This window comes from Miniopterus schreibersii, assembly GCF_964146895.1.
Source record: "Miniopterus schreibersii genome assembly, chromosome: 2".
NCBI lineage: Eukaryota > Metazoa > Chordata > Mammalia > Chiroptera > Miniopteridae > Miniopterus > Miniopterus schreibersii.
In genome coordinates this window covers 15,156,032-15,169,039 of record NC_138102.1, presented here as the reverse complement: position 1 = coordinate 15,169,039, position 13,008 = coordinate 15,156,032, and the positions used below count along the sequence as shown (strand labels likewise).

At 38.9% G+C, this 13,008-nt stretch overlaps 2 protein-coding genes across 6 annotated transcripts in view; one reads left to right on the top strand and one right to left on the bottom strand.

Annotated features, from left to right (window-relative positions):
- The window catches only part of RBPMS (RNA binding protein, mRNA processing factor), a 159,957-nt gene that overhangs the window by 50,354 nt on the left and 96,595 nt on the right, over window positions 1–13,008 (bottom strand). For all 5 annotated transcript variants that reach the window (XM_081129430.1, XM_081129431.1, XM_081129429.1 and 2 more), the window contains one exon: window positions 11,426–11,576. In XM_081129430.1, the coding sequence (XP_080985556.1) occupies window positions 11,426–11,576 (151 nt within the window). The remainder of the gene's footprint in view (window positions 1–11,425; window positions 11,577–13,008) is intronic.
- The window catches only part of GTF2E2 (general transcription factor IIE subunit 2), a 146,664-nt gene that overhangs the window by 107,242 nt on the left and 26,414 nt on the right, over window positions 1–13,008 (top strand). The gene's annotated exons all lie outside the window — the stretch shown is intronic.

Below are 13,008 nucleotides of genomic sequence, written 5' to 3'. Positions count from 1 at the left end.
GAATATGAAAAGAGATTAACTTTATTAGAGAACCACTGATGCCATGCCATTTTTGCCTTCCAGACAGACAGAATCAGTTTATATATGATGAGGGGGAGAGACAAGCAAACAGACATTCTCATTCCAAAGTGCATACTAAGTCTCCATCTTTGTGCCAGGTACCACAGTGTTTGATGGAATCAATCTACTCTCTATAAACACAAGATGAAAATGGCAAGTTCGGCCTCAGACTCAAGTGTCTAGTCTTTTGGGGGGGGGGAAGTTAGTGAACCCAAACAGATCATAACGAAATGACAGATCCATACTGTCCTGATTCTAGAAAGCCACCAAATTTTCAATAGTATTAAAGAGAGTGCAAAGAAACAACTAAATGGCTTATACAACAAAGAGAAAATGTCAAACAAACGCACCCATATCGCTGAGTGTCTTCCCATCTACACATTCCATTTCGGGGACCAAGGTCAGATGTTAAAACAAGCAGAGGAGACGTGTTCCAGGAATACTCCATCAATGGCACACTGCTACAAAGCTAACATTCCACAGTAATCTAAATATTTAACTTTCTGCCCCCTGAGCTTATTTTAAAGCATCTAGTCAATATCATTGCACACACAGTCTGTTTTATGTTTATTTTACGTGCATAATTCAAAGACACTTTTTATGAGATAAATGTCATTTCCTTCTGATGAACATTCTGGCTGTTACACGTCCCACCTTTCCATTTTTAGTTTAATCTCATTGAGGGAAATTACTGGACACATAGAACTATTTTTCATTACTCTTCTGCTCAAATATTCTTCAAATTAAGAAGAAAATAACCTATTCTTTATAACCACTAACAATCCCAGTGTTCTACTTAAGTTCCTAATTAAGGAATCTGACTAATTTTTCTTAAAATCCAATCTATTTTCTTTCTAAAATCCTTATCTTCAGCAAGGCTGTAGAAGTAGCCTTTTCTGTGGATAAAAAAGGAGCTTTGACCAGATAAACAGCTAAAATTCACTACACTCCAATGACGACAGGTCCCACTGAGCACTCAGGGATGGACAAAGGTGCACTACACCAGCCCTGCACCTCTAGGCCGTGAAACCCCATCATTTCCCCAAAATGAGGAACATTCTAAAGCTCTGTCCACTGAGGTAGCCCAGGAATTTCCTTCCATCAAAAAAATGCCACCCCTTTCCTGTCTCCAGGATTCAGAAAGAGTAATGGCTGCAATACATTGAAATGCCTTTAAAATATAAAAAATTCATAAGGAAAGCAAGCAGGGGGAAAAAAGCAATAAATAAACCCCACAAAATAGTGATCACTAATGTAGATAACCAAGTACCAATCCTTTACGCTCAAAACTGGCAATGAAAGGGAAAGAGTTTTGCATTGAATTTTTTTGGGGGTGAGCTAACTATACTATTTCAGGGTAAACAAATAGAATTAGGAAGATCTTCTTTTTCAACCCCTAATCAATAGAAGAAACCATGAAAATGAAGGTTTGCCTCCTTTAAAATGGAGGCATTGTGGTATTACTACCTGAATCCACAGGTCCATCTTAGCATCACCAAAAAGAACAATCCAAACATTAGTTCCTTCATAATGCGGTGTGGCACACAAAGCACACAGCACCACCTAGGATGTATTCTTGACAAAAAAGGTGAGCCTGAATTTAACCAACCTTTCATATCTAATCATGCCTTTCACTTTGCAGTAAATAGAGGGGCACAGGAACATGTGAAAGGATACCCTAAAGGAAGCAAACAGAAAAACCCAGGAGGGTTTGTTCTCAGGAAGGCTGACACTTTTTCCAACAAATCAATAGCATAAAAACGGGAGAGCTAGGGAAAAGGGAACTGCTCTAGATTAAAAGACACTTAAGAGACATTAACTAAATATATCAACCTCATACGAACAATTCAACTGTAAAAAGGCTACAGAAAAGGGGAAGAAAGAAAGAAGGGATTTAAAAAGCAAGTTGTGTTGAAATCTTGGTAACTGTTAAGACACCAGTATCTTCTGTATTGTGGCCCAAAACCAAGTTTCTTCTGTAAAGTTGCCAAGCAGACACCTGCTCCATGAGATGGGTCTTAAGATGTAGGTGATTTCAGTATCCAGGGAATGTTTTCATCAGTGTTTTGTTATGCAAACATGTCCCCCTCCTGTCAGGCAGTAATGATAAGGAGACTTTTATTTTTTATTATTATAATTTTTAAAAAAATATATCTTTATTGATTTCAGAGAGAGGAAAGGAGAGGGGGAGAGAGAGAGAGAGACAGAAACATCAATGATGAGAGAGTCATTGATCAAGCCCACAACCAGGGCATGTGCCCTGACCGGGAATCGAACCCCCATCGCCTGGATCCTAGGTTGACGCTCAACCGCTGGAGCCACACCCGGCCAGGCAGGAGACTTTTAAGTAAAGGCTTTCCTCTCCATCTAAATTCAGGCTTCTGGGTGTGGGGCAGTAGGCAGGCAAAGCCACCAGAGAATCTTCTCTGCTCATCAGGAAGAGAAAAAAAACAAGACAGTGTTCCACATATTCTGTGCGTCCTTTCCTCCATCTGTCTAATGAGGACAATACTGCTTTGCATAGTTGTTATTAGGGGTCACAGATAATGTATGTATGTTTGTGCTGGTACTTGGCACATGGTAGTGGCTCAATTAAATGACAGTTTAAAAAAAAAAATCATACTCCTATCCTACTGCCAACAACCTCAAGATCTGAAATCTACCACAACCACTTGGGCATGGGACATGAGATGCAACTGTAGCTCAGCCAACACATTTATTTCAGCCTTGAGAGACCATGGGCTAAGGATCCAGTTACACTGTGCCTGGTTCTGTTCTGTACAATCTGTGAAGTAACAAATGTATGTCGTCTTAATAACCATCCCCCCCAAACTGACGCTCCTTTATCAGTTTGCTTATTTCCTAAGTGCTTATCTGAGATGACTAAGCAGTGTGCTGGTGAGATGTAGTCCGTGATGGAGTGAAAAATCTGAACCAGTTTCCTCCTGTTCACAGAACAAAACCTGGCACTGGTATCTATGGATTTCCTCTCTTTGGTACATTATCCCTGTCTAGTGCTGTGGCCCTCTGTTCCTCTGTGCACCTTACCAGATCATGGGCTCCTTCACAGTTTTGATCTTCCTGTTGGCCAGCCCTGGGGATTTATGAAATTCTTTTCATCTTCAGCTACCAGGTCACTAGACCTTCAGGAGGTCTTTTCCCATTCTCTCTATAATTAGCAGCTTCATCATTATCTATACCTTTAATTTAGCACTTTATCTGCCTTCTATTACAGTCATTTATTTATAGGCCTGTTTCCTCTACTAAAGTGTAAACACCACAAGAGCAGAACTGTACCCTTATTCAGCTTTTTATCGCTCCCCTCCCCTCAAATGTTTGCTGATCTCAAGAGAGAAAGGAACAGGAAGTCACCATAATATCCTGTACAGAGCTGTTAATGTTTGACCAGGTTGATCTCCTTGACCTTCTGAGAGATATTTAATTAGACAAAAAGACGCTCTTCAAGCCTCAGCCACTAATTAAGACTACTTTGTTCAAGTAGAGATGCTTCTTCTGGTTCCAGCTCCATCATTTCTCTAAAATCCTAGAGGCTGCACACATTGGGGAATGAAAAGGAGGATGACAGAAGACCTGTGTTTGCACTGACTGCATTACACCTCAAGCCTGAGATTTTTCACTTTTAACTCTCCAATCAACCACCACTTCTACTAGTCTTTTCCCCAAGAAAAAGAGCCTTGATTATAGGGTAATCCATCGTTATAGATGGGCTATATACTTATTGAGCTGCAAAAGTGAGGCCTAGAGCCAGGCTGGTATGGTTCAATGATGGCGTGTCAAGCCATGAACCTGAAGATCACAGTTGGATTCCCAGTCAGGGCACATACCCAGGCTTCGGGCTTGATCCCCAGTAGGGGGCGTGCAGGAGTCAGCAGATCAATGACTCATCACTGATGTTTCTCTCTCTCCCTCTCCCTTTCTGAAATCAATAAAAACATATTTTTTAAAAATCAAAACTTTGACGACAATTAAGAAATTCTGGTTATGCAGGTTACATCAATTAATATTTACCATATTAAAAACTAAAACAAAAAAATTTAAAAAAATTAATTCTTTAAAAAAACAAACCCACTACATATTAAAATAAGATGTTTTTATGAAAAACAACTACATATTCCAAAACAAACAAGGAAAAACTTTAGTTGTACATTTTGGCAAACCTTAGTAATCCCCCACTTATCTGCGTTTTTTCTTTCTGTGGTTTCAGCTACCCATGTCAACTGTGGTTCAAAAATATTAAATGGAAAATTCCAGAAATAAACAATTCATAAGTTTTAAATTGCATGCCATTCTGAGTACCTCACTTTGTCTCATCATGTAGGCACTGTATCATCTCACATCATCACAAGGGTGAGCACAGTAAGATATTTTGAGAGATGACATTCACATGAACTCTTATTACAGTATATTGTTAAAATTATTCTATTTTATTATTAGTTGTTAGATCTTACAATGACTAATTTATAAATTAAACTTCATTATAGGTCTATATATGGTTCAGTACTATCTGTGGTTTCAGATATCCACTTGAGGTCTTGAAATATATCCCCCATGAATAAGGGGGCTACTGTATCTGGTTTAACAGAAGACAACCAGATTCTCATATCTACTTCTAATTCAGTCTATTGCAATGTATTGTATTGGTTGCAGTACATGGGAAGGGAAAAAAAGGCCTCATCGAGATACGTAGCTTGTGAAGGAAGGAGTATTTTACTATCTTTTATAAGTAATTGTGGTTATTTCTTTTTTATGTTACACCAAAAGACTTGTTGCAGTGTGGAATCTGAAACCTTATCAATGAACTTTTCATACTGTCACATTCAACTCCATTTTATACTTTAAAATGGATCTTTTACCCTTGCATGATTTTATAACATAATGCACCGATCATTTGGAAAATATTGGTTCACTGAATTATGTTGATCTTCCAAATGTCGACTCATTTTTTATTCAATAAAAAATTATTAATAAACACCAATAGTATCAGAAAAGTTTGTAAGTGTTGGAAAGTTGTGAAAGCATAGCTTTTAAGAAATCTAATTTTTGCTTTAAAGCTCAAATTTTATTACTGGAATAAATACTGTTGTTTTTCTGGACATGCCATGCTCATTTAAATTTCTGAGAAAACATCTGCCAAATATACAAGTTTGAGTAACCAGTCTATCAGTTTTTCTTTAAGTAAAAATGGCATTCATGAAGAAAGCAGCTAGTTCAGCTCACAATTTAACTGCAGAGCGCTTGACGTGTACTATGCTCCCATTTTGTCAAAAAATAATAAAATGACTTGTATTCAGGAAGTGAGATGAAATTAAATTACTAATTTTTACTTATTCTTCAACAAAATTCTTAGGTGAATCTGGGTTTTGTAAAAACACTGTGAGGAATACAGTACTACCAGCACAGTTTGGTGCCAGTCCTGACATGTATATGGTGCCAGTAGTTGTGCCTACCATTGCACATTGAGAAAAACAAGCTGTGCTCATAAAAATAGTTTAGACCTTTTCGACTCCCTGAAAGGGTCTTGGAGAAGAACCAGGGCCTGGCAAATACTCTGAGAACTGCTGTACAAGAAAAAGCACCTCTTTATTTGAGGAAGTAAGAAATGCCTTCCTTTTAATGAGCAGGTGAGGAGAGTACATGACCTTAAAAGAATTAGGAATATGGTTTCTTTTGGATTGTCCCAGTCACTTAACTCCCTTTATTCTTTCATTTCTCCACAGAGGTAATGAATAATTCGAGTTTACAAAACACTAAAGTTGGGACAGTAATTTGCATTACAAAAGAATTCTGTGATTTGACTTTCTGAGTTCTTAAGGGATTTATTTATAGCTGGTCAATGATTAGATAAACAAGAAAGTCAAAGCAAAATGTTAATAGCCATTGCTAATCAAAGACATGGAATCATAATGTAAATAAAGTGGATCAGATTAGCTGATCTACATGGTGCTGCAATAACTTACCTCCCACATCAAACAAGATATGTCTACATGAAAACCATCCTTACCAAATCCACTGTTTAGTATCACTTTAATATTATTGTTAAATTTAATTATTAAAGATTATTACAATTATACACATTAAGCAAAAACTAGGAATGTGTGCAGGTTTGAAGACAGAGTGAAGGCAGGTCTGTAAACACTGATGTGGCTCAGTAAATGTTTGATCCTTCTTTTTAAAAGGAAAACAGTATTTTTGCTTTGTCAGAGTGGGACATATATGGAAATAAGTAAGCATTAGTGTAGGCCTCCAGTTTTTAAAATAATATTTTGCTGTCCTTATTGACTAGTTTTGTTTCATGTTTTTATTTATTTCTCACAATATCCAGGGCCTAAGCCCCTGACAGATACCCTCATACATATCGTGAATGGCAGGTGCATGTGCGTCCTGACTCTTGACTGTAGGCTTTTCTCAGTGATGTGACAATGGGGTCCACAAAAGCCTGGTTGTGTTAGGGGAAGGGGGGGGGGGTGGCGGTGGTGGTCAGCAACTGCTCACTGGGTTACTCAATCATCATGAAGTCTGTATACACAGAATGAAAATCACTGGCATGTTTCTTTGAACATCACTTTTGGTAGCTTCAAACTGGCCCACAAGGACAGAATCCCTAGACAGTCCCACTGTGGAGCTGCCTCAGAGGGAATGGGCATGAGTCAAGTACATATAATCCTGCAAGCTCAGCCTCCATCCTTTGATGTGCTCATCTCCTTTACTCTCAGCAGCCAGCTGCCTCCTCCAGTCTCCTCCCTGCGCCTCTCCTTTACTATTGCCCAAGGCCTCTGACTTGCCCAGAGTGTCCCCGTTACCATCTTTCTCCAGAACTTCCTTTTCACACTTTGGGCTCCCCTCTCATCCAGGGTCAGTAGTGGATAAATGGGAAATTCCAGTGGTGTGGCAGGAAAACTAGGAAGTGGCCTGATGAGTCACTAAACTGTTATGTGCTTACAAGGTTTTTAAGAGTATCCATTTAATAGAGTGTGCTTTTGCTTTTTGAGGGGGGAGGAATGCAATGGAGGGGGAGAAGAGTGAGTAGGAAGGACAACTTTTTAAAATTCCTTGCTTAGCCTTAATGGATCAGGGACCACCCTAATGGCCTCATTTTCATTTAATCACCCCTTTAAAGACCTACCTCCAAATATGGTTACATTTGGAGCTATTGGAGGTTGGTACTTCATCATATGAATTTTGGTGGAACACAATTCAACCCTTAACACTTGATGACTGTGTCATCTCAGGCAAGTTACTGAACCTTCCTAGGTCTCAGTTTATATCAACGTAAAATAGTGCTATTGAGAATCAAATGAGAGAATGAATGTAAAATGTTTAGCAGAGTGTCTGGCACAGAGTATCATCATTATACAGATGAGAAAAACAAAACTCAGAGCCATGGTGACTTGCCCTGTTTTCATCTCTAAAGTGGAGTTTCTACACTACACAATACTACTTTTCTGTACAGTCAATTGTATAATCTAGAAGAATTTCACATAACGTATGTTTCCTACATCTCTTATTTTCTGCTTTCTTCTCGTATTTTTCTTACTTTATTACATACAAGAGAGTACAAGAAATGGAAGTGTAAATTAATAAAAATTTAAGTTAGGGAAATGTACTACTTTCCTGGGATTGTATGTGAATTTTATTAATCCTTTCTCCTAATTTGCAAAGACAACTGGCTATAGTCACAGGGTTATGATATCTCATAAAATCAATACCTATTTTTAATTACTAAGAAATATAAGTAACTCAGTGCTTTTTAAAAAAATTAAGATCACCCTGGCCGCCTGGTCGGTGGGCTCAGCATTTGAGCATCAACCTATGATCTAGAAGACTGCAATTCCATTCCCATTAGGGCACATGCCCAGGTTGCCGGCTTGATCCCCAGTAGGGAGCGTGCAGGAGGCAGTCGATCAATGACTCATCATTGATGTTTCTCTCTCTCTTTCACTCTCTGAAATCAATAAAACATATTTGGAAAAAAAAAAAAAAAAGACGGCCCTGGCTAAGTGGCTCAGTTGGCTGGAGTATCAGCCTGTACACCAAAAGGTTGCGGGTTCGATTCCAGGTCAGGATACATACCTAGGTTTCAAGTTTGATTGCCCTGTCAGGATGCATATGGGAGGCAACCAATCGATGTTTTTTCTTTCCCTCTCCCTCTCTTCCCCACTCTCTAAAACCAACAAACATATCCTCAGGTGAGGATTAAAAACAACTAAGATTGTACTTTAGCCCAGCCAGTGTGGCTCAGTTGATTGAGCGTTGTCCCATGCACTGAAAGGTCACTGGTGTGATTCCCGATCAGGGGCATATGCCAGGTTGAGGGTTTGAGACACAGTCAGGGTGTGGTCGGGAGGCAACAGATCAATGTTTCTCTGTCACATCGTTGCTTCTCTCTCCCTGTCCTTTCCTCTCTCTAAAATCAATAAAAACATATTTTAAAAAGATTGTACTTTACATTTGCCTAGTACTCTACATATATTACACCCATCAACACAATCATACAGTATTTTATTGAGCTCTATAATCATGAGAAGGTACTATTCCCATTTTATAGTTGAGGGGAAAGGAGCACAGCAAGGTTAAATGTTTTTCTTTAAGGTCACAAAGCTTGACAATAACTGGCAGAGTCAGAGCTCTCACTGACATCGTCAAGTCTAAGGCCAAGGATCTCCACTGAGGCCACCATCTCTACCTTGGAAAGTTGCAATACTGGATTTCTCGATCTTCATGCTTACCACAAATAGAGCAGGCACTCAGCAAATACGATATGAGTTGGTGCAAGCTACACTAAGCTGCAAGTTATCTTCTACAGTCTTTGTACAGGCCAAGTTTCCTGACAACACTGACCATCATCAGACCCTTGAACTGACAGCTCTTTTAAGGCAACAACCACAGTCCCCTTCTTCCCCAGTGTCTAGCATACTGGGTACTCATTTAAGTTCAACAGGTATTTGAGAAATGAGAATTCAAGTAAATATGTGTTGTATAACTGAATTATAGCAGATTCTTCCTTTAGTGATAACAATGGGTACTTTGCAGCCACCATCATAAAAAAATCAACAAAAAGCAGCATTTACTTAAAAACTCTTCCTCAGGGCCTACAACACAGAAGCCACCAGAGTTTTTCTAACCCTCAAAGTCTCTGATTCCGAGGCAGTTATTCCTGATAAGTGATTAAACCGACTACCCTGAGCACCAATTATGCACATAGTACAACTGGATTCACCAGTTCAGAACCACCAGTGTTCTTAGTCTGCCTTACGCTTCCAGGAAAGCAACAATTCTGCATATGTGACAGGGAAGTTCACAATTCCAGAGGGAATTTTAATAGATGACAAGGTCGATCTGAGTCACAGTGGAACTGCTATTTGTCAAGGCCTCTATGTCATAAAAAGGAGCTATATTAATAGATATCATGCTAACTTTTATTTTCTCAAGAATACATGTTTGGATATCTTTTTTTAACTTCAAGTTTGTTTTGCCATGAGCAGCAAGGCAAGTTTTGAGCCCGCCATGGAAACTATCTGACTACTTCTGAGCTGTCCTGTACATGGGGAATGGAGGTAGGTAGAGCGGGCCAGAGCAGTATCTAAATGTGGTTAAGCTCTCCTATAACTTCAGGGACTTGTGAATGTTTGGTCTGTTCATCTCCCTTGCTTCTATGTACCCTGCTGTGAACCAGCTCTCACATTCTGGCTACCTATTTCACAGAGCTGCTGTAGCAGATTTAGAAAACACTTTGACCTCCCAGATAAAGCATTCCATAAGGAACTGAAAGGGTCAAGTATGGCCAGCATTCCACTTCCAGTCTGAATTAATCTTTTCAAAGCATTCTGAGATCTCAGGCAGGCAAATTCTCTAGAAAAGTAAAGAGTTGCTCTAGGTTATCTTTTCTAAATCAAGGTCTTCTACAAATACTTTTGTCTGATGCCTTTTAAGAGAGAGAAAACTTCAGGAAAAAAAAAAGAAGAGGCATATAAATGGAATTATTCTGTAAATAGCTAAATTAAAATTTTTACTTTACCCACTCATCACTGTAACATATTTATTAATAATATGCAACATACAAGGTATTGAGCTAAATGCTGTGAGGATACAGAATTATGTAAGAAATGTCCATACATCCTCCCTTAGTGCCCCTGCACCTAAAAATGAAACTTTCATTTAGATTTCCTTCCCAAATAAACACAGATTTCAAGTTTCCCTAGGACATGGGAGAAGAAATTTTTTTCTCTCTATTATTACTTTGTAGAAAATTGTAGAACACACTGGGGGAGAAACTCTTTTATCTGTTGTTTTCCACCAACAAGCAGCAGCTTTCTCTAGAGTGACTGAGCTACAGAATGACTGCAACTTCCACAATGACCTGATTAAATCTGACAGGCACATGACGGGAGCAAGAAAGGAACCCATGTGACCTTCAATTTCAATAAGTTGAAACATATTGTCAGAGAGAACAGGAAGATGATGAAGATCATGTGGTTTGGAAAGAAGATGAAGAATGATAGTACAGAAATATTCCAAATAACAGCAAGTCACTTGGGATTCCTAGATGCCCTGCCATATTCAATCACATACGGCTGCGAAATGAAAGGAAAAGTTAAGGCCCATCTCATGCTTCACTTCTGCTGGTAACTGTGCTTAAGAACATTAAGACAACCTTTTCAAGCTTTTCAATCAAACACAGAAATTGTAGCCTGGACGTTTAAGCAAATAAGCCATGAAGGGCGCTAAAAGACTTGGTTAACAATTAGTCAGTGTCCTTACCCAATTAATTTCAAACAGAAAGCTCCAGATTTCCTTAAATCTTTCCCGGTATCACTTTGCTGGAACTGATTGTTCCAATATATAAATGCTTTGTGTGTTTACTTTCCCCCCCGAGATTTATGGCTAAACTCTTCTCAAAAATAGAATAAACTTCTTAACGTCTGCGTCTTTCACTTTTAACGTTGTATTTTCCCAAAGCCACAGAACTAATGTTCTTCAGGAAATGAAGTAGAGTGAATTCTGAGAACCAGCTCTCTTGTCCAAGGATGGGGAAATAAAAAAGGGCTTTCACTCTAAGGCAAAGAGGGCACACTCAGGATAAAGTCAAGACCACTAAGGAAATCTACAACACATCAAATGAAATTTTTTAGTTATAGTTCTATTCGAGCTGAACCATCTTTTGACACAGCCAATCACAAACAAGACAGCTATATTTGGGAGTTCAGACAGCAAGAACTGGCAGCCTCCCCATAGAAATAACTGGGAAGGGACATTCAGCCAGCTGTGTCCAGTGGTGTATAGCACATGAACAAGTCTTAGTGATCCTTTTTTTTTTTCCTTAAAAATGAAAAGTAGATCCACTTACATGGCTCTCTGGCAATGAACTGAGGTACAGTGTTGGGCAGAGGAGTACTGGGGTTTGGAGTCCCTACTAGTTTGTTCTTGGCCATCTTCGTGTTTGCCTTAGCAAACTCTAGTCGTAGTGTTTGCGGAATTTCAGGATCGAAGCGGATGCCCTTTAGAAATAAAGAACAAATGGAAGATGTTTTCATTTCCTTAGAGTCAAACCAGAATAGTGACAAAATAAACACACCAGTAAATCTTGGCCTATCTGAAAAAGAAAAAAAGCAAGAACTCTCATTCTTACTACTTGCACAGAATACAAAAACCAGTAACACAACATATCCAGAAAGCTGGGAAGATTTAGTTTACTTCATTTTTAGTTACATGGGTTTTCAACTTTTCTTCATGGGTTTTCTTCTTGGAGAAAAACTTTCAAATTCAAGTTTTAAACTTAGACCAGCAAATTACGAGCATAGTTAAAAACTTTAATTAATGGTTACCAGTTAAAGTAAAAGGGTTCATGTAAAGCCCTGTACAACACTAGAAAGTCTAACTTCTGAAATCTAAAATGGCCCATGCTTGACCAGTGTTCTGACACTGACTTAATGTAATTCTTCAATGCCTCAGTTTTCATCAGCTACCCGGGGGTGGGAATTCCCATCCCTGTCTAGCTGGAGAACTTTCATAACAGTGATATATGTACTCTGAGTTACTAAGAAGGCAGGAACTAAACAGTTTTAAGATTTTAATATAACAAGTATCATTTAATTCCAGTTATATTATAAATTTATATAAAACCTAAATATCTTGATGTGGTTAAGTTCTGATCTTGATTATACTTGGCTTATTAGCTACACAGAGAAACAACAGATATAGGCCAGAGAGAAGATAGTCATTTCAAGTATCCTGACCCTATTATTGCAGTTTATCTAAAACAGAAACATTCAATGAAATAATTCACAAACACTATAAAATACAAGATTTAGGGCAAGATAAGCAAGTGTATTCTGAAACCATCCCACCATTCAAGAATGCCTCCATGACAAATCATCTCATAACAACATGGATTCTGAACCCAAGCCATAGCATCAAAAATGTATCCCAGTATAGTGTATAAATGTGCATCCAAATTAGATTTGGGTCCCAGGCTCTGGAAAAGAAGTGAAGTTCTGAAAACGACTATCCTAAAGAACACGTAGGCCTGTGGGCCCCAAAGCCCCCTCTCTTCTTCTTCTTCTTGCTCAGCTTGAAGAAACTCAAGAGCAATTTCCACAGGAAATTAGTAAGAATCTCTGACTGCCGATCAGGATGAACAACTGAACATCACACACTTAGCTCCAAAGATGGAGGAAGAGCTTGTGACTGGATGGTAACAGCAGTAGGCAAAATAAGGTGGGGGTGGGGAGGAAAGACAGGTCCTCTGAGAGGTACAACAAAAGCCACAGAGCCCTGACCCATAGATGTCCTGGAGTGAGTAGAATTTCTTATTGAGCCTGATTTAAGATTCTCAGAAGAAACCAACTGAAGGTGGCAAACAGGCAGGGGTGGGGTGGGTAGGAAGAAAGGGACTCTACTTGTACAGCCCTAACCAACAACAAAAAGTGA